Raw genomic sequence first — 25,444 nt, forward strand, 5'->3', positions numbered from 1 at the left:
GTGCGGGGCGAGCCTGCGGCGGCAGAGGCTGGCGTGACATTGCGCCAGACTGAGGCGTGCTGTGTGTTCTCCCAGGGAAGTTGTCCCTGGATCTTGGGACCTTGGCAGTGGCGAGCTGCACAGGCTCCCCAGAAGGGGGGTATGGATAGTGACCTGTGCTCGCACACAGGCTTCTTGGTGGCGGCAGCAGCAGCCTTAGCGTCTCATGCCCGTCTCTGGGGTCTGCGCTTTTAGCCACGGCTCATGCCCGTTTCTGGAGCTCCTTTAAGCAGCGCTCTTAATCCCCTCTCCTCACGCACCAGGAAACAAAGAGGGAAGAAAAAGTCTCTTGCCTCTTTGGCAGGTCCAGACTTTTCCCCGGACTCCCTCCTGGCTAGCCGTGGTGCACTAACCCCCTGGAGGCTGTGTTCATGCCGCTAACTCCAGTCCTCTCCTTCCGCTCTGACTGAAGCCCGAGCCTCAGCTCCCACCCCCACCTGCCCCGGCAGGTGAGCAGATAAGCCTCTCGGGCTGGTTAGTGCCGTTCGGCACCAATCCTCTGTGCGGGAATCTCTCCACTTTGCCCTCTGCACCCCTGTTGCTGTGCTCTCCTCCGGGGCTCCGAAGCTTTCCCCCTCCAAAAAAGAGTAATCTTTTATAAGGAAAAAAGGTACGCTATCTGCTAATTACGTTATCCAAATCCTGGATATTAAAGAACTATCTTATATTAAAGCCACTTATTCAAGTTCATATTTATCAGAATAAAAAGAGGTATTATGGCCTTCTTGATTGTTTTTCAGAGGAAAGACTATAAAATACCCAACTTTAGAACAGTTTAAAAACAACCAACTATATTTTCTCTTAAAATCTCCATATTTTTGTGTTACATACCTTTTTTTTTTTTTTTTTTGCGGTACGCGGGCCTCTCACTGTTGTGGCCTCTCTCATTGCAGAGCATAGGCTCCGGACGCGCAGGCTCAGTGGCCATGGCTCACTCCCCCAGCCGCTCCACGGCATGTGCGATCTTCCCAGACCGGGGCACGAACCCATGTCCCCTGCACCGGCAGGCGGACTCTCAACCACTGCGCCACCAGGGAAGCCCTGCAGACTTTTTTTAAATCCCTTGAGACTTGGACAATTTTCTTAAAAGTACAAATGTCACCTATGTACTCATTAAAACGTTAAAAACAGTGCTGAATGTTTTCCAGAATGTTTTCACATACAGTATCTTATTCTTACCAAAATGTTCTAAGTTGTGCAACAAAGATGATTCCCTGCCTACACTGTGAAAACTACAATTCCATGACTGGTAGGAAGAAGTGGCAGATCTAAGAATTTTATGACCAAATGCCCTTCCTACTAAAACATGCATTCATGGTCCTACAACAGAGAGAAAATATTTTTTAAAATAAACAAATGAACAATTGTTCACTATTGGCTCTAGAACACAATTATATGCCACTATCTCTCACCATGAAACTGCCACTAATTGTCTTTTGATTTAGTTTAAGACCAAAGAATCAAGTAGGCATCATGTATGCAAAGCAGATCCCAGGCACAGGGATAAACCACATGTAAATGAGATCTGAATGCATTACAAACAAAACAATCAGAGAGGTTCAACAAGAGAAACTATCAAAGTGCACAGGGACCCCATTAGCCTTAGAGGAAAGGAAGGCTCCACAACCTGATAAAATCACTTGACTGATTCTAAACTACACATTAAAACGATAAGATGAGAAGGTGGAAACACTTCTGATCCACACAGTCCTTACAAGACTATTTTAAGAACCTGCTGGGCCTTTAGGAGGCAGGAGAACATTTAGCCTAAGAAACTAGAAGAATTTTAATTCAACTGTCAATTTTCTTTTTTTGTGTTAATCATCCAGTACCATCTAATATGTTACTATGAAATAATAAACAGAAAATGTTTTAATAAGGAAATTTACTTTTCCAGTAAGTGATTTTCATTCACTATCTGAAAAGTTGAGAAAAGAGCTAGAAGACAGAGCATTTTCATCACTGAAAACAGACGCCTGAGTGATATTAGTACTTCCAGGAAAAGAAAAAGCCAAAATCAAAAGCAACCTATTGGTGGGCCTGGGAAAGAGACCCTAGCCTCACACACAAGCTACTAAAATGAGAGGAAAGGGAAGTTCACTTCTGCTTTAATGCTCAGTACAAAGGGCAAATATCTAAATATTTAGAATAATTTAATTATAGAGGGTATTTTATTTTATTTTTAAAATAAATTTATTTATTTATTTTTGGCTGCGTTGGGTCTTCATTGCTGTGTGCAGGCTTTCTCTAGTTGTGGCTAGTGGGAGCTACTCTTTGTTGCAGAGTACGGGCTCTAGGCACGCGGGCTTCAGTAGTCATGGCGCACAAGCTTAGTTGCTCCGTGGCATGTGGGATCTTCCTGGACCAGGGCTTGAACCTGTGTCCCCTGGATTGGCAGGCGGATTCTTAACCACTGCGCCACCAGGGAAGTCCCAAGGGTATTTTAGAGATTTAAAATATAGCCTTAGCTGACCTCAAGTATCTTCTTGAACTTATCTAACACTGAAATTTCAAGGTAATTTAATACAACTACAGTAATATAAGTGATTAGTTCCAGAATAAGGAAAAACATAGAAAATACCCTGTTGGAAAACCAAGTAAAAATACATACTATATACACATCAAGAAAGGAAAAAAGATGATAAGCAAGCATGGGCAACTGTTGAAAAGGAACAAAACAAGTTTACAGGAAGGACAATGTACTCAGAAAACAATACACATTACTCCAAGCTGTAGGTTTGGTGTCTTATTACAAAACCATCACAGTGCAAATTAACCTTCAACCTTTGTCCGGATACCACAGTCTGTTTGAACCTTTGACTACATTAGGATAAGGATGACACAGTGACCAATAATGTAGTTCACAGAGTAGCTAATACACAACTATGTGTTCATTATATTGACTCTGGTGGCCCATTCAGACACTTGAAAGATCAAATCCAATTTAAATTTAAAACGCACTTGAACAGCACACCACATGTATGTGGTATGCTACCATTTTTGTAAAACTGGGGGGGAAATGTATGGAAGTGGTTTGCACACACTGAAAAAAGCCTGGAAGAATGAACAAGAAACTACTGAGAGTAGCTGTCTTTTTTGGGGGTGGAATGGCAGTGGGGAGAAGACTTCACTATCTCTTTAAATCTTTGAGGTTTATATCTTGGATTGAATTATTCAATCAAGAAAATTAATTTAGGATGGATCAAGAGGGTTTTATGAAAAATGAAATAAGTTGGACAGAGAAAGACAAATAGCATATGATCTCACTAATATGTGGACTCTAAAAAACAAAACAAACAAAATGAAAACAGACTCATAGATACACAGAACAAAGGGGTGGTTGCCAGAGGGAAAGGGGATCAGGGGTGGGGAAAATTAGGTGTAGGGGATTAAGAGGTACAAAGCTCCAGTTATAAAATAAATAAGCAATGGTGATGTAACACACAGCATAAGGAATATGGCCAAAAATATTGTAATAACTTTGGGGACAGACGGTTACTAGACTCCATGGTGATCATTTCATAATGTATGCATGTCAGATCACTATATACTACACCTGAAACTAATGTAATATTGTACATCAACTATATTTAAATTAAAAAAATTAATTTAAAAATCATTAAAGATCCCCCCCCCCCCAAGTTTGGAGGCACACAGCATCCTATTACACATATTTCAGGTGATCCAAATGAAAAACTGACTGGGCAATTAAAACAACATATTTCCATAGTTCTGGGAAAACTGGTCTTGAAGATTTGAAACTTTTTTTTCTCTAAATTTAGCAATAAATCTCTTATCAGTCTTCTCAGATTAACTCCTGAGCAAGAGCCAAGGCCACACATGCAAATAAGATCTACTAGAAAGAGAGGCTTTTAAGAAAGCAATTTCTTTACCCCACAAGCAGATCATGGAAAGAAAGCCTTGTTGATCAGATTACAACAAACAACTTTGTAAAAAAAATGCCTTTTTTAGTTTTCTAATTCTTATGAAGGAAATAATACCCTACCAGTAAAAAGCAGGCAAACAAATCATGTTTGCACTAGGCTAGAGGAAAGAGGGAGCCTCTGATCTGAGCTCTTTTAAGTCTTTGATCTTGCCATTAATATTGCAAATCAGAATACTTATTTTCTAGTTTTAGGGCTGAAATTAATTAGCTATGTGACCATGAGGAAGTCACTTAACCTCTCTGAGCTTTCTGTTCTTCTTCTGAATAGCTGGGATGCTGGAATACAAGATTTTAAAGATCCTTTCCAACTGTAGGATTCTTGGACACCAACTCCCATCATCTGTTTCCAATAAAAATAATTTAACCACTAAATTAGCTAAGGGATAAAGAAAGGTGCTCCCTTAAATAAAAACATCTTAACTGTTAAAGTGAAAAAAACAAAGACCCAGAAATGAAAATGAGTAGAGAAGACAAAAGAGACTTGCCTGGCCCCACTGTCCCCACCCTCTGACATTTTGTAAACCAGAATGTTATTTCCAGTAATATACTTATTTGGAAAATTATTTAACAACATTTTTGAAATTTTCAGAAGCAAAGAACAATATACATTTAATAAAAAACCACCATAAAATTCCAGGGTCTTCTTTGATGACCCTGATTTAGGGAGTTCATCGTGTTTGAAATCACACTCTCATCCTAATATGTAGTTAGCCCATCTCCAGGTCATCCACACACAAGGAAATCAATGATCCTTTGTCTTCATTCCAGAAAGAAAAGGGCTACACAGTCTATGACCTCCCCCATCCCCCAAATCTGTTCTCACTTTCCTTCCGGCACGTGGTGGCTGCCCAGCTAGAGCAATTTTCCAGTCCCTCTGCTGGGAGACATGACCTGGGTAATGTTCTCACCAACAGAATGTGGCCGGAATGATAAGCACCACCACCTGCCCACCTAAACAGGTACCAATGCCCTGCACTCCTGCTCCTCCATACTCATCACTTGGCTTCGGTCACACAAAGATGGTGCCCTGAGGCCTAGAGCAACGAGATAGGGAAAATCTGGGTTCCTGCATGACTACAAAGAGCAGAGCCACTCACAACCGGATGCTTCCCCTTACAACTGTCATGCACAGCAGAAACAGTCTCCTCACACCATGTCTCCTGGGGCAAATGCAACAAGAGCTCAGGCTTCACCCTACTGAGACAGTGTGCCTTAGATACCTATGACTCTTCTCCACAACGGACAGTCAGCCCCAGACCAATGCATCTACCAATGATTTCAAACACAAAATCTAGAAAGTTCACCAGCTTATTTCCACAACTAATTAAGGATACCTTTTCCAAGGAGTTTTGAAATCAAACTGAATCTTAATTCTTGAAAGCAGTAGTCTGAAAAATATGACAGAAAACATACCAAATGTGCCATAAAATCCTCTAGGTCCACAAGTTCCCACACCATACTTCTTTAGAGATGCCAAAGCTGCTGCCTTTGTGAAAGTAAAAAAAAAAAATTAGACTGTAATAATATATCTTTAATAGTTTAAAAATGACATTTCCTATTCTTTAACCCACATAGCTCCCCAGTACCCTGGCTTTTCCTTTCTTAGTACTAAGACAATTCTAACAGGATATAAAGAAAAGAGGGATGGGAAGACTTAGGTATACGACTTAAAACATGGAAAAGTTATATTAGCTTGATCATTAAAACCTGGTTAACTCAATGCATTCGTACTTTCTGGCATTTGTGGGCACAGGTCTTTCCTCAAAAAATGTTTACTGGCCCACAATCCCAACAGGAGATGAAGCAATTTCCTAGACACATCTCCCAACTATTACCTGGGTCTGGTTCATATAGTTCTCTGGTTGTCACCCACCACTAAGCCACATTAGGACACTCTTGCCTCCCTTTGTTGAAAACTAGGTTACAGCTCTGTCACTAAAGAGTAAAGAGTAAGTACTTACACAGCCCCTTCTGATATTCTGCATTTGTCTCTTATTTTATGTCCAGATGCTTATGTCAGTCATGTTATCTGTCCACTTCAGCATATGTGCTACTTACCTTGAGCCTAGGGTTATCCAACAATCCAAGAAAATTGAATGAGGCAAAGTTTATACATTCTTTTCCATTCACCACAATGTTATGGCTTGGAGGGCTGGGGAAAGAGACAGGAGTGGTATACTTCAGCAGTCATTCTTGTTACAGGACACACATTATCAGTTGTCCAGAAGAGGGAAGGTGACAGGACACACAAGTGTTGTCATTCTACTCTATTTGCCTTCTGGCCTCCTAGCTCTCTTTTTATTCTTAAAAAGTAAAATTAGACAATAGTATATTAAAAATCAGATACTCGGTCATCAATTCTACTCTTAATAGGCCACCTAGTAGTACTTAAATAAAAAAAATTGAGCTAGAATTCCAAGATGAATAGATGAATGGCAAACCGTTGCTTTAGTTTTAAAACTCACTTAAGAAAGAAGTTGCTAAATAAAGTACCTGGAATGAGACAAACAGGGAGAAAATATAAAAAGATCAAGATCAAAGGTATGAAGAGGCAGAGCAAGTAACAATCTTACAGTTAAGTGGTTTAAAAATACATGTTACTAGGACTTCCCCCATGGTCCAGTGGGTAAGACTCTGCGTTCGCAATGCAGGGGGCCTGGGTTTGATCCTTGGTGGGGAACTAGATCACACATGCATGCTGCAACTAAGAAGTCCGCATGCAGCAACTAAGACCTGGCGCAGCCAAAATAAATAGATAAATAACTATAAATAAATATTAAAAAAAAATTACATGTTATCTACAGGAAGCCACCAAAAGAATAAGTGAGCTCTGTTCCCAATTTCTAAAGTTAATGCTGGAATACCATTTAAAAGGAATCCCCCTCATCCCAAAAGGGGGGAAAACAGAGTGGCCAGTTGCACAGGAGAAGCATGGATTGAGTTCAGCTGAGACAAGAGATGGGCTCTTGAGGAGACAACCTATTATGTCCTCTGCTGACAAATACTCTAGCTTTAAGTCATGCTTCAAAAACACTAGCCAGAGCTTCCCTGGTAGTGCAGTGGTTGAGAATCTTCCTGCTAATGCAGAGGACAGGGGTTCGAGCCCTGGTCTGGGAAGATCCCACATGCCGCGGAGCAACTAGGCCCGTGAGCCACAACTACTGAGCCTGTGCGTCTGGAGCCTGTGCTCCACAGCAAGAGAGGCCGCGATAGTGAGAGGCCCGCACACCACGATGAAGAGTGGCCCCAGCTTGCCACAACTAGAGAAAGCCCTCGCACAGAAACGAAGACCCAACACAGCCAAAAATAAATAAATAAATAAGTAAACCAAAAAAAAAAAAAAAAAAAACACTGGCCAAACTATGGGACATGAGCTATTAAAGGGTTGTGAGATCAATTTACTTAGTCACAGCCAGCCTATTTCACCTAAAGTAAACCATAAGAATAGAATGGAATGGAAATGCACCAACAGGGCCAGGGAAAGGACGGTGGCACATAACTGTTCTACACATGCATTGCTCTGTGCACTGGGCTGCTCTGTAAAATGCACTGTGGTCAGAAAAGATTGGGAAACACCACTTTCACTAGTATGTTTTAACAGAACTGGTTTTCTATGAGAAAAATAACGAAAGATGCTGGGAAACCAGGGAAGGAAAAGAATGACTACTTGAAGTAAATTCACAAAAGCAGATGAACTCGTACAAGACTCGGTGAAAAGGACATGGTTGTGGAGTCAGGCAGATCCCATCAGTATTATGGCTACTGACCACTTCAGAAACTCAGAGATGTTACCTGGCCTGCATAAGCCTCAGTTTCATTTCTCAACTTGTTCATTATAAGAGGTGTTCATCATATTTTCTTCTTTTTTCCCTATTGCTTCAAGAGCTTCTTCTCTTTCAAATAATCCACTGTGTTATTTAGTTTCCCACTTCCCAGGACTTCTTTAGTTTCATAAGTCCACCCTGATGTGGAGGTGTTGGCACCCACAAAAAGATGAAAAAACAAAATATCCATGTAGACAAGTCTGTACTAACGGTTGCTGCTGTGAAAGTTGAGGCCATTCTACAAAAACTGTGACACACAGAGAAATCAAACTACCAGGAATAAGTACACCCAAAGGCCCTGACCAGTCGATAAGCTGCCAGCATGATGTAGGGATGTAGACATCTTGTTTCTGCCTAGCACATGGGGCAGGAAAAGAAAACAGTTTCCATGAGAACTGGAAGGCTCACACCTGTGCCCCATGCAGGCTTGCAGCAGTAAGCCAGACAGGGCACTTAACACAGGAATTCTGGAGCTGAAGACACTTCAAAGTTCCTCACAGAAGCAAATAAAACCGATACAGAAAGACATCTTCACAACAAGGCTTCAGAAGAGTCAAGGGAGGGAAAATAAAACCCTTCCAGTCAAAACCCACAACCACACTATTACTGAGAGTCAGTAATTACATAAGTGAACTTAGAAATAGGACAATGGTGCTTTACCAGAAAGAAACAAATACTACAGACCCCCATTAACAACAGGTTTGGCACTTGAGGGAGAACAGACAAACGGACGAATGAAAGAATCCAGAACTCAAGAAAACTGTGTATACAGGAACACCTCAGAGATACTCCGGGGTCGGTTCCAGACCACCACAATGAAGCAAGTATAGCAATCGAGAGAACCACATGAAGTTTTTGGTTTCCCAGTGCATATAAAAGTTATGTTTACACCATACTGTAGTCTATTAAGTGTACAGCAGCATTATGTCTAAAAAACAATGTACACACCTTAATTAAAAAATAATTTATTGGGACTTCCCTGGTGGTGCAGCGGTTAAGAATGCGCCTGCCAATGCAGAGGACACAGGTTTGATCCCTGGTCTGGGAAGATCCCACATGCCACGGAGCAACTAAGCCCGTGCTCCACAACTACTGAGCCTGCGCTCTAGAGCCTTCAAGCCACAACTACTGAGCCCATGCACTGCAATTACTGAAGCTGCATGCTTTAGGGCCCGTGTGCTGCAACTACTGAGCCCACGTGCTGCAACTACTGAAGGCTGTGTGCCTAGAGCCCGTGCTCTGCAACAACAGAAGCCACCACAGCAAGAAGCCTGTGCACCACAACGAAGAGTAGTCCCTGCTTGCCACAACTAGAGAAAGCCCGTGTGCACCAACGAAGGCCCAACACAGCCAAAAATAAATAAATAAATAAATAATTTATTGCATTGGGAGTGGCCAAGATGGCAGACTAGGAAGACCCTGCGCTCACCTCCTCCCATGGGCACACCAAAATTACGACTATTTGCAGAGCAGCTATTGATGAGAATGACCTGAAGACTAGCAGACAAGATCTTCCACAACTAAAGATAGAAGGAATCACAATGAGATGGGTAGGTGAGGTGGAGACATGGTATAGTCAAGACCCATACCCGCAGGTAGGTGATCCACCAATGGGAGAATAATTACAATTACAGAGGTCATTCCCAAGGAGTGAGGGGTCTGAGCCCCACAAGAGGTTCCCCAGCCTGGGTGTCCTGCACCCGGAAGATGAACCCCCAGAACATTTGCGTTTTTTTTAAAATTTATTATTTATTTACTTATTTTATTTATTTTTGGCTGCACCGGGTCTTAGTTGAGGCATGCGGGATCTTCATTGAGGCACACGGGATTTTTCGTTGTGGCACGTGGGCTTCTCTCTAGTTGTGGTGTGCAGGTTTTCTCTTCTCTAGTTGAGGCATGCAGGCTCTGGGGTGTGTGGGCTCTGTAGTTGTGGCACAGGGGTTCCAGAGTGCGTGGGCTCTGTAGTTGGCAGCACATTGGCTCTCTAGTTGAGGCACGTGGGCTTGGTGTAGTTGTGGTGTGTGGGCTTAGTTGCAACACTGCATGTGGGATCTTAGTTCCCTGACCAGAGATTGAACCTGGGTCCCCTGCATTGTAAGGTGGATTCTTACTGGACCACCTGGGAAGTCCCAAACATTTGGTTTTGAAGGTCAGTGGAGCTTCCTCTTGGGACAGCCAGAGAGCTGTGGGAAATAGAGACTCTACTCTTAAAGGCTGCACACAAAATCTCAAACACTCCAGTATCCAAGGGCAGAAGTAATATGAAAGGAGCCTGGGTCAGACCTGCTCGCTGATCTTAGAGAGCCTCCCAGAGAGGCAGGAGGCAAATGGGACTCATCCTGGGGACACAGACACTGGCAGCAGCCACTTTTGGGAGATTATCATACCATGGCAACACTGGTATTGGCGAGTGCCATTTTTGAATCCTCACTCTAGCTTATTAGCACTGAAACTGATCCTTGCCTACCAGCTAGTCAGCACCAGTACTGGGAAACACCAGGCCAAGGAGCCAGCTGGGCCGGGACACAGTCCCACTCACCAACAGGCAGGCTATCATAGGACCCCCTGAGCCCCAGGCAATCCAGGACTAGCCCTGCCCACAAACACTAGGCCAACACTAGCTCTGGGACCCCTGGCCCTACAGCCAGCTACTTTGTGACCTGGGCCCACCCACCAGCTGCTTGGCACCAGGACTGGGACTCCCCTGGCCATGCAGCCAGCCATGCCAGGATCTGGGCATGCCTACCAGGGGCCAGCAACTTCTGCACAAGGCAGGGTCTGGCAACCAACTGGACCAAGGGCCAACCGTGGCTACCAAGCACCCATAGTAGTTAGTCAGCACACCAAAACAGAAAGACTCGCTCAGCACACACACAGGGCACACTCGGAGCACGTAGCTCTGGTGACCAGAGGGAAGTGTGCTGTTGCAAGTTTAAAGCAATATAAGACTACCTCAGGAAACAAGAAAAAGTTCAAATAAACAACCTACACTTACACTTAAAGGAGCTACAAAAAGAACAAGTAAATCTCAAAGTTGGTAGAAGGAATGAAATAATAAATATTGGAGCAGAAATAAATGAAATAAGAGACTAAAAAACAATAGAAAAGATCAATGAAGTTAAGAGTTGGTTCTGTGAAAAGACAAACAAAATTAATAAACCTTTAGCAAGACTCATCAAGAAAAAACAGGGTCCAAATCAATAAATCAGAAATGAAAAAAGAAGTTACAGACACTGCAGAAATATAATGGACCATAAGAAATTATTATGAACTAAACGCCAAAAAATAGACAACCTAGGAGAAATGGACAAATTCCTAGAAATGTACAACCTCCCAAGACTGAATCAGGAAGAAGTAGAAAATATGAACAGACCAATTACCAGTAATAAAACTGAATCAGTAATAAAAACTCCCAACAAACAAAAGCCCAGGACCAGAGGGCTTCACAGGTGAATTTTTCCAAACCTTTAAAGAAGGGTTAAGACCTATCCTTCTTAAACTATTCCAAAAAAACAGAAGAGGAAGGAATGTTTCTGAAATCATTCTACAAGGCCAGCATCACCCTGATACCCAAACCAGTGATATCACAAAAAAAGAACATTACAGGCCAATATCACTGATGAACATAGATGCAAAACTCCTCAACAAAATATCAGCAAACTGAATTTAACAATACATTAAAAGGATCATACACCATGATAAAATGGGATTATCCCAAGGATGCAGGGATGGTTCAATATCTGAAAATCTATCAACGTGATACATCACAATAACAAACTGAAGAATACAAATCATGAACACCTCAGTAAGGATAAAGACAAAGTCTTTGACAAAATTCAACAATCACTTATGACAAAACCTCTCAACAAAGTGGGTATAGAGGGAACATATCTCAACATAATAAAGGCCACATATGACAAGCCCATAGCTAACATACTAAATGGTGAAAAGCTGAAAGCATTACCTCTAAGATTTAGAACAAGACAAGGATGGGCAGGGTATCTGAATAGATATTTTTCCAAAGAAAACATACAGATGGCCAATAGGCACATGAAAAGATGCTCAAGATCACTAATCATCAGGGAAATGAAAATCAAGACCACAATGAAATACCACCTCACACCTGTCAAAATAGCTATCATCAAAAAGACCACAAATAGCAAATGTTGGCAAGGAAGCGAAGAAAAGGGAACCCTCATGCACTATTCATGGGAATGTAAATTGGTGCAGCCACTATGGAGGACAGTATGGAAACTCTGCAAAAAATTAAAAATAGAACTATCATACAATCCAGCAATTCTACCCCTGGGTATTTACCCAAAGAAAACAAAAACACTCGTTAGAAAATATTCTTGCACCCCTATGTTCATTTCAGTATTATTTACAATAGCCAAGATGGGGTAGCAATATCTGAGTGCCCATCGATATATGTACGGAAAAAGATTTGCTATATATGCATGGTGTGTTGTGTGTTATTAAGTGAGTCATGGATATGAAATGTACAGTGTGGGGAATATAGTTAATAATTACTGTAATATCTTTGTATGGTAACTAGACTCATCAGGGTAATCATTCTGAAATGTACAAAAATATAAAATCACCATGTTGTGTGCCAGGAACTAACAGTGTTTTAAGTCAACTATACTTCAAAAAGAAACGAATAAACAGCATTTTCAGTCAATTATACTTCAAAAGGAAAAGAACTAACAGTGTTTTAAGTCAATTATACTTCAAAAAGAAACGAATAAACTCATAGGAAAAGAGATCACATCTATGGTTACCAGAGGCAGGGTGAGGGGAGGGGGAACAGGATGAAGGTCAAAAGGCACAAACTCTCAGTTATAAGATAAATAAGTACCGGTGATACAATGTACATCATGACAAATATAATTAATGCTGCTGTTAAATTATGTATGAAGATTGTTGAGAGTAAATCCTAAGAGTTTTTATCACAAGGAAAAAAATTTTTTCTATTTAATTTTGTATCTAAATGAGATGATGGATATTCACTAAACTTAATGTGGTAATCATTTCATGATGTGTTTAAGTCAAATAATTATGCTGCACACCTTAAATTTATACAATGCTATATGTCAATTATATCTCAATAAAACAAAAATTTTTTTTTTCTAATTTTAAAAATTTTATTTATTTTCTAACATTTTTATTGGAGTATAATTGCTTTACAATGGTGTTAGCTTCTGCTTTATAACACAGTGAATCAGCTATACATATACATATATCCCCATATCTCCTCCTTCTTGTGTCTCCCTCCCAACCCCACCCCTCTAGGTGGTCACAAAGCAGCGAGCTGATCTCCCTGTGCTATGCAGCTGCTTCCCACTAGCAATCTATTTTACATTTAGTAGTGTATATATGTCCATGCCACTCTCTCACTTCGTCCCAGCTTACCCTTCCCCCTCCCCATGTCCTCAAGTCCATTCTCTACATCTGCATCTTTATTCCTGTCCTGCCCCTAGGTTCTTCAGAACCTTTTTTTTTTTTTAAGATTCCATATATATGTGTTAGGATATGGTATTTGTTTTTCTCTTTCTGACTTACTTCACTGTGTATGACAGCCTCTAGGTCCATCCACCTCACTACAAATAACTCAATTTCGTTTCTTTTTATGGCTGAGTAATATTCCATTGTATATATTTGCCACATCTTCATCCATTCATCTATTGATGGACACTTTGGTTGCTTCCATGTCCTGGCTATTGTAAATAGAGCTGCAAAGAACACTGAAACATGACTCTTTGAATTATGATTTTCTCAGGGTATATGCCCAGTAGTGGGACTGTTGGGTCGTATGGTAGTTCTATTTGTAGTTTTTTAAGGAACCTCCATACTGTTCTCCATAGTGGCTGTATCAATTTACATTCCCACCAACAGTGCAAGAGGGTTCCCTTTTCTCCACACCCCCTCCAGCATTTATTGTTTGTAGAATTTTTGACGATGGCTATTCTGACTGGTGTGAGGTGATACCTCATTGTAGTTTTCATTTGTATTTCTCTAATGACTAGTGATGTTGAGCATCCTTTCATGTAACTATTGGCAATCTGTGTATCTTCTTTGGAGAAATGTCTATTTAGGGCTTCTGCCCATTTTTGGATTGGGTGGTTTGCTTTTTTGATATTAAGCTGCATGAGCTGCTTGTAAATTTTGGAGATTAATCCTCTGTCAGTTGCTTCATTTGCAAATATTTTCTCCCCTTCTGAGGGTTGTCTTTTGGTCTTGTTTATGGTTTCCTTTGCTGTGCAAAAGCTTTGAAGTTTCATTAGGTCCCATTTGTTTATTTTTGTTTTTATTTCCCTCTCTCTAGGAGGTGGGTCAAAAGGATCTTGCTGTGATTTATGTCAGAGTGTTCTGCCTATGTTTTCCTATAAGAGTCTTATAGTGTCTGGCCTTACATTTAGGTCTTTAATCCATTTTGATATTATTTTTGTGAATTGTGTTAGGGACTGTTCTGATTTCATTCTCTTACATGTAGCTGCCCGGTTTACCCAGCATCACTTATTGAAGAGGCCTTCTTTTCTCCATTGTATATTCTTGCCTCCTTTATCAAAAATAAGGTGACCATATGTGGTGGGTTTATCTCTGGGCTTTCTATCCTGTTCCACTGATCTATATTTCTGTTTTGTGCCATTACCATACTGTCTTGATTACTGTAGCTTTGTAGTATACGCTATAGTCCAGGAGCCTGATTCCTCCAGCTCCGATTTTCTTACTCAAGATTGCTTTGGCTATTCGGGGTCTTTTGCGTTTCCATACAAATTGTAAAATTTTTTGTCCTAGTTCTGTGAAAAATGCCATTGAGTTTGATACGGATTGCAATGAATCTGTAGATTGCTTTGGGTAGTACAGTCATTTTCACAAAGTTGATTCTTCCAATCCAAGAATATGGTATATTTCTTCATCTGTTTGTATTATCTTTAACTTCTTTCATCAGTGTCTTACAGTTTTCTGCATACAGGTCTTTTGTCTCCTTAGGTAGGTTTATTCCTAGGTATTTTATTCTTTTTTTGCAATGGCAAATGGGAGTGTTTTCTTAATTTCTCTTTCAGATTTTCATCATTAGTGTATAGGAATGGAAGAGATTTCTGTGCATTAATTTTGTGTCCTGCTACTTTACCAAATTCATTGATTAGGTCTAGTAGTTTTCTGGTAGCATCTTTAGGATTCTCTATGTATACTATCATGTCATCTGCAAACAGTGACACCTTTACTTCTTCTTTTCCTATTTGGATTCCTTTTATTTGTTTTTCTTCTCTGACTGCTGTGGCTAAAACTTCCAAAACTATGCTGAATAATAGTGGTGAGAGTGGGGCTTCCCTGGTGGCGCAGTGGTTGAGAGTCCACCCGCCGATGCAGGGGACACGGGTTCATGCCCCGGTCCGGGAAGATCCTACATGCTGTGGAGTGGCTAGGCCCGTGAGTCTTGGCCGCTGAGCCTGCGTGTCCGGAGCCTGTGCTCCGCAACGGAAGAGGCCACAACAGTGAGAGGCCCGCGAACTGCAAAAAAAAAAAAAAAAAATAGTGGTGAGAGTGGACAACCTTGTCTTGTTCCCGACCTTACAGGAAATGGTTTCAGTTTTTCACCACTGAGAACGATGTTGGCTGTGGGTTTGTCATATATGGCCTTTATTATGTTGAGGAAAGTTCCCTCTATGCCTACTTTCTGCAGGGTTTTTATCATAAATGGGTGTTGAATTTTGTCAAGATTTTTCTACATCTATTGAGATGATCATATGATTTTCCTCCTTCAATGTGTTAATATGGTTTATCACATTGATTTGGGTATACTGAAGAATCCCTGCAATCCTAGGATAAACCCCACTTGATCATGGTGTATGATCGTTTTAATGTGCTGTTGGATTCTGTTTCCTAGTATTCTGTTGAGGATTTTTGCATCTATGTTCATCAGTGATATTGGCCTGTAGTTTTCTTTCTGAAATCTTTGTCTGGTTTTGGTACCAGGGTGATGGTGGTCTTGTAGAATAGTTTGGGAGTGCTCCTCCCTCTGCTATATTTTGCAAGAGTTTGAGGATAGCTGTTAGCTCTTCTCTAAATGTCTGATGGAGCTTGCCTGTGAAGCCATCTGGTCCTGGGCTTTTGTTTGTTGGAAGATTTTTAATCACAGTTTCAATTTCAGTGCTTGTGATTAGTCTGTTTATATTTTCTATTTCTTCCTGGTTCAGTCTCATAAGGTTGTGCTTTTCTAAGAATTTGTCCATTTCTTCCAGGTTGTCCATTTTATTGGCATATAGCTGCTTGTAGTAATCTCTCATGATCCTTTGTATTTCTGCAGTGTCAGCTGTTATTTCTCCTTTTCATTTCTAATTCTATTGATTTGTCTTCTCCCTTTTTTTCTTGATGAGTCTGGCTAATGGTTTATCTATTTTGTTTATCTTCTCAAAGAACCAGCTTTTAGTTTTATTGATCTTTGCTATTGTGTCCTTCATTTCTTTTTCATTTATTTCTGATCTGATCTTTATGATTTCTTTCCTTCTGTTAACTTTGGGGTTTTTTTGTTCTTCTTTCTCTAACTGCTTTAGGTGTAAGGTTAGGTTGTTTATTTTAGATGTTTCTTGTTTCTTGAGGTACGAAGAAACAAGAAACATTACTATATTGCTATAAACTTCCCTCTTAGAACTGCTTTTGCTGCATCCCACAGATTTTGCATCATTGTGTCTCCATTATCATTTGTTTCTAGGTATCTTTTTATTTCCTCTTTGATTTATTCAGTGATCTGTTGGTTATTTAGTAGTGTATTGTTTAGCCTCCATGTGTTTGTAGTTTTTATAGATTTTTTCCTGTAATTGATATCTAGTCTCATAGCATTGTGGTCGGAAAAGATACTTGATATGATTTCAGTTTTCTTAAATTTACGAAGGCTAGACACAAGATACGATCTATCCTGTAAAATGTTCCATGAGCACTTGAGAAGAAAGTGTATTCTGTTGTGTTTTGATGGCAAGTCCTATATCAATTAAGTCCATCTTGTTTAATGTATCATTTAAAGCTTGTGTTTACTTTCATTTTGTATGATCTGTCTATTGGTGAAAGTGGGGTGTTAAAGTCCCCTACTATGATCGTGTTACTGTCGATTTCCCGTTTCACGTCTGTTAGCATTTGCCTATGTATTGAGGTGGGTGCATAAATATTTACAATTGTTATATCTTCTTCTTGGATTGACCCCTTGATCTTTATGTAGTGTCCTTCTTTGTCTCTTGTAATAGTCTTTATTTTAAAGTCTACTTTGTGTGACATGAGAATTGCTACTCCAGCTTTCTTTCGATTTCCATTTGCATGGAATATCTTTTTACATCCCCTCACTTTCAGCCTGTATGTGTCCCTAGGTCTGAAGTGGGTCTCTTGTAGACAGTATATATACAGGTATTGTTTGTGTATCCATTCAGCCAGTCTATGACTTTTGGATGGAGCATTTAATCCATTCACGTTTAAGGTAGTTATTGATACGTATGTTCCTATTACCATTTTCTTAATTGTTTTGGGTTTGTTATGGTAGGTCTTTTCCTTCTCTTGTATTTCCTGCCTAGAGAAGTTCCTTTAGCATCTGTTGTAAAGCTGGTTTGGTGGTGCTGAATTCTCTTAGCTTTTGCTTGTCTGTAAAGGTTTTAATTTCTCCGTTGAATCTGAATGAGATCCTTGCTGGGTAGAGTAATCTTCATTGTGGATTTTTCCCTTTCATCATTTTAAATATGTTCTGTCACTCCCTTCTGGCTTGCAGAGTTTCTGCTGAAAGATCAGCTGTTAACCTTATGGGGATTCCCTTGTATGTTATTTGTTGTTTTTCCCTTGCTGCTTTTAATATTTTTTCTTTGTATTTAATTTTTGATAGTTTGATTAATATGTGTCTTGGTGTGTTTCTCCTTGGATTTATCCTGTATGGGACTCTCTGTACTTCCTGGACTTGACTGACAATTTCCTTTCCCATATTAGGGAAATTTTCAAATATAATCCCTTCAAATATTTTCTCGGTCCCCTTCTTTTTAACTTCTTCTTCTGGGACCCCTATAATTTGCATGTTGGTGCCTTTAATGTTGTCCGAGAGGTCTCTGAGCCTGTCCTCAATTCTTTTCATTATTTTTTCTTTATTCTGCTCCGCGGTAGTTATTTCCACTATTTTATCTTCCAGGTCACTTATCCGTTCTTCTGCCTCAGTTTTTCTGCTATTGATTCCTTCTAGAGAATTTTTAATGTCATTTATTGTGTTGTTCATCATTGTTTGCTCTTTACTTCTTCTAGGTCCTTGGTAAACATTTCTTGTATTTTCTCCATTCTATTTCCAAGATGTTGGATCATATTTACTATCATTACTCTGAATTTTTTAGGTAGACTGCCTAGTTCCTCTTCATTTGTTTGGTCTGGTGGGTTTTTACTTTGCTCCTTCATCTGCTGTGTGTTTCTCTGTCTTTTCATTTTGCTTAACTTACTGTGTTTGGGGTCTCCTTTTCACAGCCTGCAGGTTCATAGTTCCTGTTGTTTCTGGTGTCTGTCCCCAGTGGGTAAGGCTGGTTCCATGGGTTGTGTAGGCTTCCTGGTGGAGGGGACTGGTGCCTGTGTTCCGGTGGATGAGGCTGGATCCTGTCTTTCTGGTGGGCAGGACCACGTCCAGTGGTATGTTTTGGGGTGTCTGTGACCTTATTATGATTTTAGGCAGCCTCTCTAATGGGTGGGGTTGTGTTCCTGTCTTGCTAGTTGTTTGGCATAGGGTGTCCAGCACTGTAGCTTGCTAGTCACTGAGTGGAGCTGGGTCTTAGCACTGAGATGGAGATCTCTGGGAGAGCTTTCGCTGTTTGATATTATGTGGAGCCAGGAGGTCTTTGGTGGACCAATGTCCTGAACTCGGCTCTCCCACCTCAGAGGCACAGGCCCGACACACAGCCGGAGCACCAAGACCCTGTCAGCCATACGGCTCAGAAGAAAAGGGAGAAAAAAAGGGAATAAAAAGTTATTAAAAAAATATTAAAAATTAAACAATTAAAAATAATAATAAAAAAAATGAAAGAGAGCAACCAAACCAAAAAAGAAAACCACCAATGATAACAAGCACTAAAAACTATAATAAAAGGAAAACAAACAAAAAAATAAAAAATGGACAGCTGGAACCCTAGGACAAATGATAAAAGCAAAGATATACAGAAAAAATTACACAAAGTCCACCACCTGAATTCTGTGATGATCTATTATTTGGTATTCCAGAGATGCAGGGTACATTAAGTTGATTGTGGAGATTTAATCTGCTGCTCCTGAGGCTGCTGGGAGAGATTTCCTTTTCTCTTCTTTGTTCGCACAGCTCCCAGGGTTTAGCTTTGGATTTGGCCCCGCCTCTGCATGTAGGTCACCTGAGGGTGTCTGTTCTTTGCTTAGACAGGACGGGGTAAAGTAGCAGCTGATTAGGGGGCTCTGGCTCACTCATGCTGGGGGGACGGAGGGGTATGGAATGCGGGGCGAGCCTGAGGTGACAGAGGCCAGCATGCTGTTGCAACAGGCTGAGGCGCACTGTGTGTTCTCCCGGGGTAGTTGTCCCTGGATCACAGGGCCCTGGCACTGGCGGGCTGCACAGGCTCCTGGGAGGAAAGGTGTTGATAGTAACGTGTGCTTGCACACAGGCTTCTTGGTGGCTGCAGCAGCAGCCTTAGCATCTCATGCCCGTCTCTGATGTCCACGCTGACAGCCGCGGCTCGTGCCCATCTCTGCAGCTTGTTTAGGTGGTGCTCTGAATCCCCTCTCCTCACGTTCCCCGAAACAATGGTCTCTTGCCTCTTAGGCAGTTCCAGACTTTTTCCTGGACTCCCTCCCAACTGTGGCGCACTAGCCCCCTTCAGGCTGTGTTCACGCTGCCAACCCTAGTCCTCTCCCTGGGATCTGACCTCCTAAGCCAGATCCTCAGCTCCCAGCCCCCACCCGCCCAGGCGCGTGAGCGGACAAGCCTCTCAGTGCTGCTCTCAACCTCTGAGTGCTGGTTGGCACCGATCCTCTGTGTGGGAATCTCTCCACTTTGCTCTCTGCACCCCTGTTGCTGCACTCTCCTCCGTGGCTCCAAAGCTTCCTCCCCGCCACCCACTGTCTCCATCAGTGAAGGGTCTTCCTAGTGTGTGGAAACTTTCCCGCCTTCACAGCTCCCTCCCAGAGATGCATGTCCCGTCCCTATTCTTTTGTCTCTGTTTTTTCTTTTGCCCTACCCAGGTACGTGGGGAGTTTCTTGCCTTTTGGGAGGTCTGAGGTCTTCTGCCAGCATTCAGTAGGTGTTCTGTAGGGGATGTTCCACATGTACATGTATTTCTGATGTATTTGTGGGGAGGAAGGTGATCTCCACATCTTCCTCCTCCACCATCTTGAAGGTCTTCCTTTTTTCTAATTTTTAAAAGATACTTTATTGCTAACAAATGATAACCATCTTCTGACAACACAGGGTTGCCAGAAACCTTTAATTTGTAAAAAGTGCAGTATCTATGGGAGTGCAATAAAGTGAAGTGCAATAAAATGAGGTGTGCCTATATATAAATATATGGCAAATGACATCAGTTGCCCCCACTAACTACTAAGTTACACATATTTCTTTCTCTATGGAGAAAAATAAAATTGAATTACCATATTCAAAGATGAATTCCACACATATTAAAAAAAAAACTAAAAAGTATTTTGGAACAGAGGAAAATTTAGAAGGTCTTCGTGACCTTGGAATAGGAAATGATTTCTAAAACAAGTATGCAAACACACAAACCATGAGGCGAAAATGGATGAATATGACCAAGTCCAAATTTAGAATTCTGGTTCAATGAAGATACCAAAGACAAAATTAACAGACAGGTGATAAAGAGATTTACTAGATTTCATGAATCTAAGATGGCATCGACTGTATTTTATCTATCACTAAGGAGGAAAGACACAGCCAAGTAAAATGCAATGATGCAGGGACTTCCCTGGTGGTGCAGTGGTTAAGAATCTGCCCACCAATGCAGGGTACATGGGTTCAAGCCCTGGTCCAGGAAGATCCCACATGCCACAGAGCAGCTAAGCCCATATGCCACAATCACTGAGCCTGCGCTCTAGAGACCATAAGCCACAACTACTGAGCCCATGTGGGATAACTACTGAAGCCTGCGTGCCTAGAGCCTATGCTCCACGATGAGAAGCCACTGCAATGAGAAGCCCATGCACTGCTACGAAGAGTAGCCCCCACTCGCCGCAACTAGAGAAAAGCATGCATGCAGCAATGAAGACGCAACACAGCCAAAAATGAAAAAAATAAAATAAAACGCAATGATGTTTTCTTATCATTTATATTTTAGTTCATATTTAATGAAAGGGCTATCTTGACACAGATTTTTGTCATTCTACTTTTGTATCTATGAAAAGAAAAATATAAGCAAGATCAATCAGGTAAGACATTCATAACTTCTAGTCAGCAGTTCTGTCTGCTCTCTGCTACGTAATGGATACCATGGGTATTCATACTCCCTGCTAACATATTCTGCTCCCTGCTGACAGAAGGATCCTGGCATTGCTTAGGAGGATGCTCTGCTATCACCTCTGGGATTACTTGACAAGTCAGTATCACCCATTCTCTCAGTTTGATGCTGGAACTTTCCTACTGGACTAAACTCTTAGTTTCATCTTTATGCAGTTGAATCACGTTTCTAGAAAGTAAACTGTTATTACCCAAAGGCAGTAGGAGCTTGACAAAGGAATGTTCAAAGCCTTAGTCCCAGTAGCCTCTGTTCAACTGTCTGGAGGAATCTGGCCATTTCTCCTTCCATCAGCTGATTTACTTACAAGCAGTGCACAAAACTCAACTGAGGTGCTGGCAGTAAGCATAGCCATGACCAAGTTCATCAGTGTGCAAGAAATGATACCCTCACCTGCTCCCAGCTGACAATGACTCTCAGCAGCTGTAAGATTCATACATGTTTCAGAGATCTTAAAATCGGAAAAAAAAAGTTTCTTAGACTCATTGTAATAGACTACTACTCAAAAACTGACCAAGGATTAAAAGCTACACAATACTGGGGACTCTTGATAATCGAAAGATAGACTGGGAATCAAGGAGAAGAAGAACTAAAAGATATGAAGAGGCATTCACAGGGGGAAAAACCCCAGCAGCTAATAATAAGTAGATCAAACGATACTTAAAGGCTCAAATAATCAGAGAAATGCAAAATAAAACAATGTTACCAAACACAGCTGTGGGAAACTGAACACCCATATACTAACTCAGGAGAATCACAATGTAGGAAAGTCCCAAAGGGAAATGAGACAGGCATATAGAGTAGTACCCAATTTCTGGTCCCACACCCCTAGAGAGACTCAGACAGGTCCACAAGAGGACATTAATCAGGTTTAATCACCAGGTTTTTTTGTGGCAGTGGGGAGTGGGGGTAGCTTAGGTATCCATCATGAGGAAAATCACTAAATTTACCCATCACTAAGTAAAACATCGTGGCCATACACAACAGAATAATATGTAGCAGCTGGAAGAAATGAACAGGAAGTCCATCTAGCAATTCCACCTCTCTGCCCTGCTTGATATTTCTTCATACTGCTCAACACCAGCTAACATTGTATTTATTTCATTCTTGGTCAGCCTGCCCCAAGAGAACTAAGATTTTGATTTATCGCACATGCTCATCAGCACATTCCTTAAACATGGCAGGCACTCAAATATTTGTTGAAAAATAAGTGCTGAGTAAACAACTTGTAAGAAAAAAACCAGAATGAAGTCTAGAGCACAAAATTAAAAACTTTCATAAAACATTAAGATTACATGGTTTCAAGCATACATACGTAATAAAAACAATAACATATATGACTTTAATAACATAAAATAATAAAAGAAAGCAAAATACACGTATTACAGTGGGATACCTTACTGGGGAGGAGAACAGATGCAGGCACTGGGGATGAAGGAAATAATAAAGCAAATGAGAATGCTGCCTTACATGGGTGCTGATGAGAGCGGTGCTGAAGGGAGAGTCAATGCCTTTGCAGGAAAGGCCCAAAATGAAGAAAATAAAACAGAGACTCAACTAAACCAGAGGATAAACCTTTGGCAAATTTGAGTGAGAAAGGAGACACAAATGCCTGCAATGGAGACAAAAATCCATAGATGTGTTGTTATATATATCTATATACAAAGTTATACGTATATATTTTACATGTAACTTCCCAAGAGAATCCTATGAATTACTTCATGCCAATGCATTTGAAAACAAAAGAAGAAATGAACAATTACTAAATGGCAGTAACCAAAACTTACTCAAAAAGGAAATATGAACAGCTTTAAAAACTCACTGAAGACATTAAATTCATGATTAAAAATATATGCTCAACAGAACAAACAACAAATAGTGCTGCCAGGAAAACTGTAAGACTAATATACCTCTGATACCAAAGCTGGGCCAGCACAGTAAGGGAAAAGAAAAAGACTAAACTCATTTTTCAATACTGATGCTAAAAATAACAAATATTAGCAAAAAAAAAAATCCAACAATTAATAAAAATTAACCAAATAGTCATGCTTAAATAGGGTTTATCACTGAGTTGTAAGAGTTCTTTTTATATATTTAATATTTTGGATACTAGCCCCTTAACAAATATGTGACTTGAAAATATTTTCTTCCATTTTGTGGGGTTTTGTATCATTTCTCTAGTAATGGGCTTTGAAGCACAAATGTTTTCAATTTTAATGAAGTCCAGTTTGTCTATTTTTTCTTTTGCTGCTTGTGCTTTTGTGTCATATCTAAAAATCTCTGGCCAATCCAAGATTATGAAGATTTACTCTTTTGTTTTCTTTCTTCTAAACTAAGAACTTATAGTTTTTGCTCTTAAACTTAAGCCCATGATTAATTTTGAGCTAATTTTTACACATGGTGTGAGGTCAGGGTCCATCATCATTCTTTTACATGTGTATATCCCGTTGTCCCATCACAATCTGTTAAAAAGAGTATTCTTTTCCCACTGAATTGTCTTGGCATTCTGTTGAAAATCAATGGACCATAATTTAAGGTTGTCCACCCATTTTTAAGAATAAGACACTGAAATGCTAATTGCAAGCACTGTGTAAATGGGCTTGGCTTCTTGACTGATGGTGGGCTTCACTCTATGATAATGAGACATAGACTTGTTTATTCATCTGTGGAGACCGCAAACTCAAAATTTTCTGTTTTTACTCTCTTGACTCTGAGTTTCACCAGAGAGGAATCCTCCAGTGAGGTGTATATGAGGATATAAATCTGGTTTCCAACTTTCTGAAAGCTGAGTTGGAGGAAACGGGATTATCATCCCATTATTCATTATATACTTGCTTTCTGTTTTTAGAATGGCACTCACCTCCTCACACATTCTTAGGACTTTCAATTTATATTTAGCCTTTCCAGAGAGTAAATCTCCCATCTTTCTGCAAGTCTACAGAGCTGGAATCTGGGGTGAGGATGAGTGGCATGGTTGCTTGCAATTTTTCTCATAAAAATTTATGTATATGCTTAATTAATGTAAAAAAATCAATCAGTACAATTTAATATAGTAATGGATTAGAGAAGAAAAGTCACAACCATCTCAATAGATAAAGAAAAAATTTAATAAAATTTAACACTGACTTTAAAACTAACAAAAAGTTCCCTTAGCAAACTAGGAAGAGAAAGGAAGGCTTGTAACACCATACAGGTTATCCCTTAAAAGCCATCAGGAACAGGATACAGAGGCCCTTGTTACCACTCCTATTCAACACTGCATGGTAGGTATCCTAGCAAGTGCAATAACACAGAAACAAGAAGAAAATGATGCTTCATGACAGAAGTGAAAACTCTCTGGAACCCAGAGACGAAGCTATTAAAAGATATGCAATGTTAATTTCCTGGTTGTGATACTGTACTATAGTTAAGCAAGATGTTACCATTGGGGGAAACTGACGAAGGGTATATGAAATCTCTCTGTATTATTTCTTACAACTGCATGTGAATCTACTATTATTTCCAAATAAAAAGCAGCAAAAAAAAAGTTAAGCAAAATCTCTATGAAGAATGTTATGCAACTTCTCTCAGAGACATAAAAGACCTAAGTATACAAGTGACACACAAGGTACGTGGTGAAGAGATTCAGTATTAGCAATATACCAATTCTCTCCAAATTAATCCATAAATTCAATGCATTACTAGTCACAAACCCAAACCCATTTTCTGGTCAAATCTGATCAGCTAAACCTAAACTCATAGTGAAGAGTCAAGGATAGCCTAGACAATTGTGAAGAACAAGGAGGTGAAGGACTCACTCTAGTCAAGGCCTATTATTAAGCTGTGGTATAAGTGAGGTTCTGGCACAGGGAGAGATAAATATACCAAAAGAATAGAAATAAAGCCAGAAACAGATCCTTTATAAGGGAACTTGACATATGAAAGAAGGGAAATTTCCAATCAGTAGGTAAAAAATGGACTATTCAACTAATAATGTTGGGACAACTGACTGTCATATGGAAAACAGGCAAATTAGACCTTTGTGGTAGGAAGGATTTTATAACCATAACATTAATGATTGGTCAGTCTGATTTCAGGAGAAGTAAAACTTTCATGAGACCAAAGAAATTCGCGAAAGTGAAGAATACAAGCCTCTC

The 25,444-nt window shown here is 40.3% G+C and overlaps 1 protein-coding gene across 1 annotated transcript in view; it reads right to left on the reverse strand.

The window, feature by feature from the left end:
* Positions 1-25,444, reverse strand: part of SPTLC1 (serine palmitoyltransferase long chain base subunit 1) — a 74,912-nt gene that overhangs the window by 42,319 nt on the left and 7,149 nt on the right. Inside the window, exons 4-5 of the mRNA XM_082657546.1 lie at positions 6,044-6,137; positions 5,399-5,471 (exon numbers count right to left, since the gene is read on the reverse strand). Coding sequence (XP_082513672.1) covers positions 5,399-5,471; positions 6,044-6,137 — 167 coding nt within the window. The remainder of the gene's footprint in view (positions 1-5,398; positions 5,472-6,043; positions 6,138-25,444) is intronic.

Source organism: Grampus griseus, assembly GCF_964374135.1.
Source record: "Grampus griseus genome assembly, chromosome: 6".
NCBI lineage: Eukaryota > Metazoa > Chordata > Mammalia > Artiodactyla > Delphinidae > Grampus > Grampus griseus.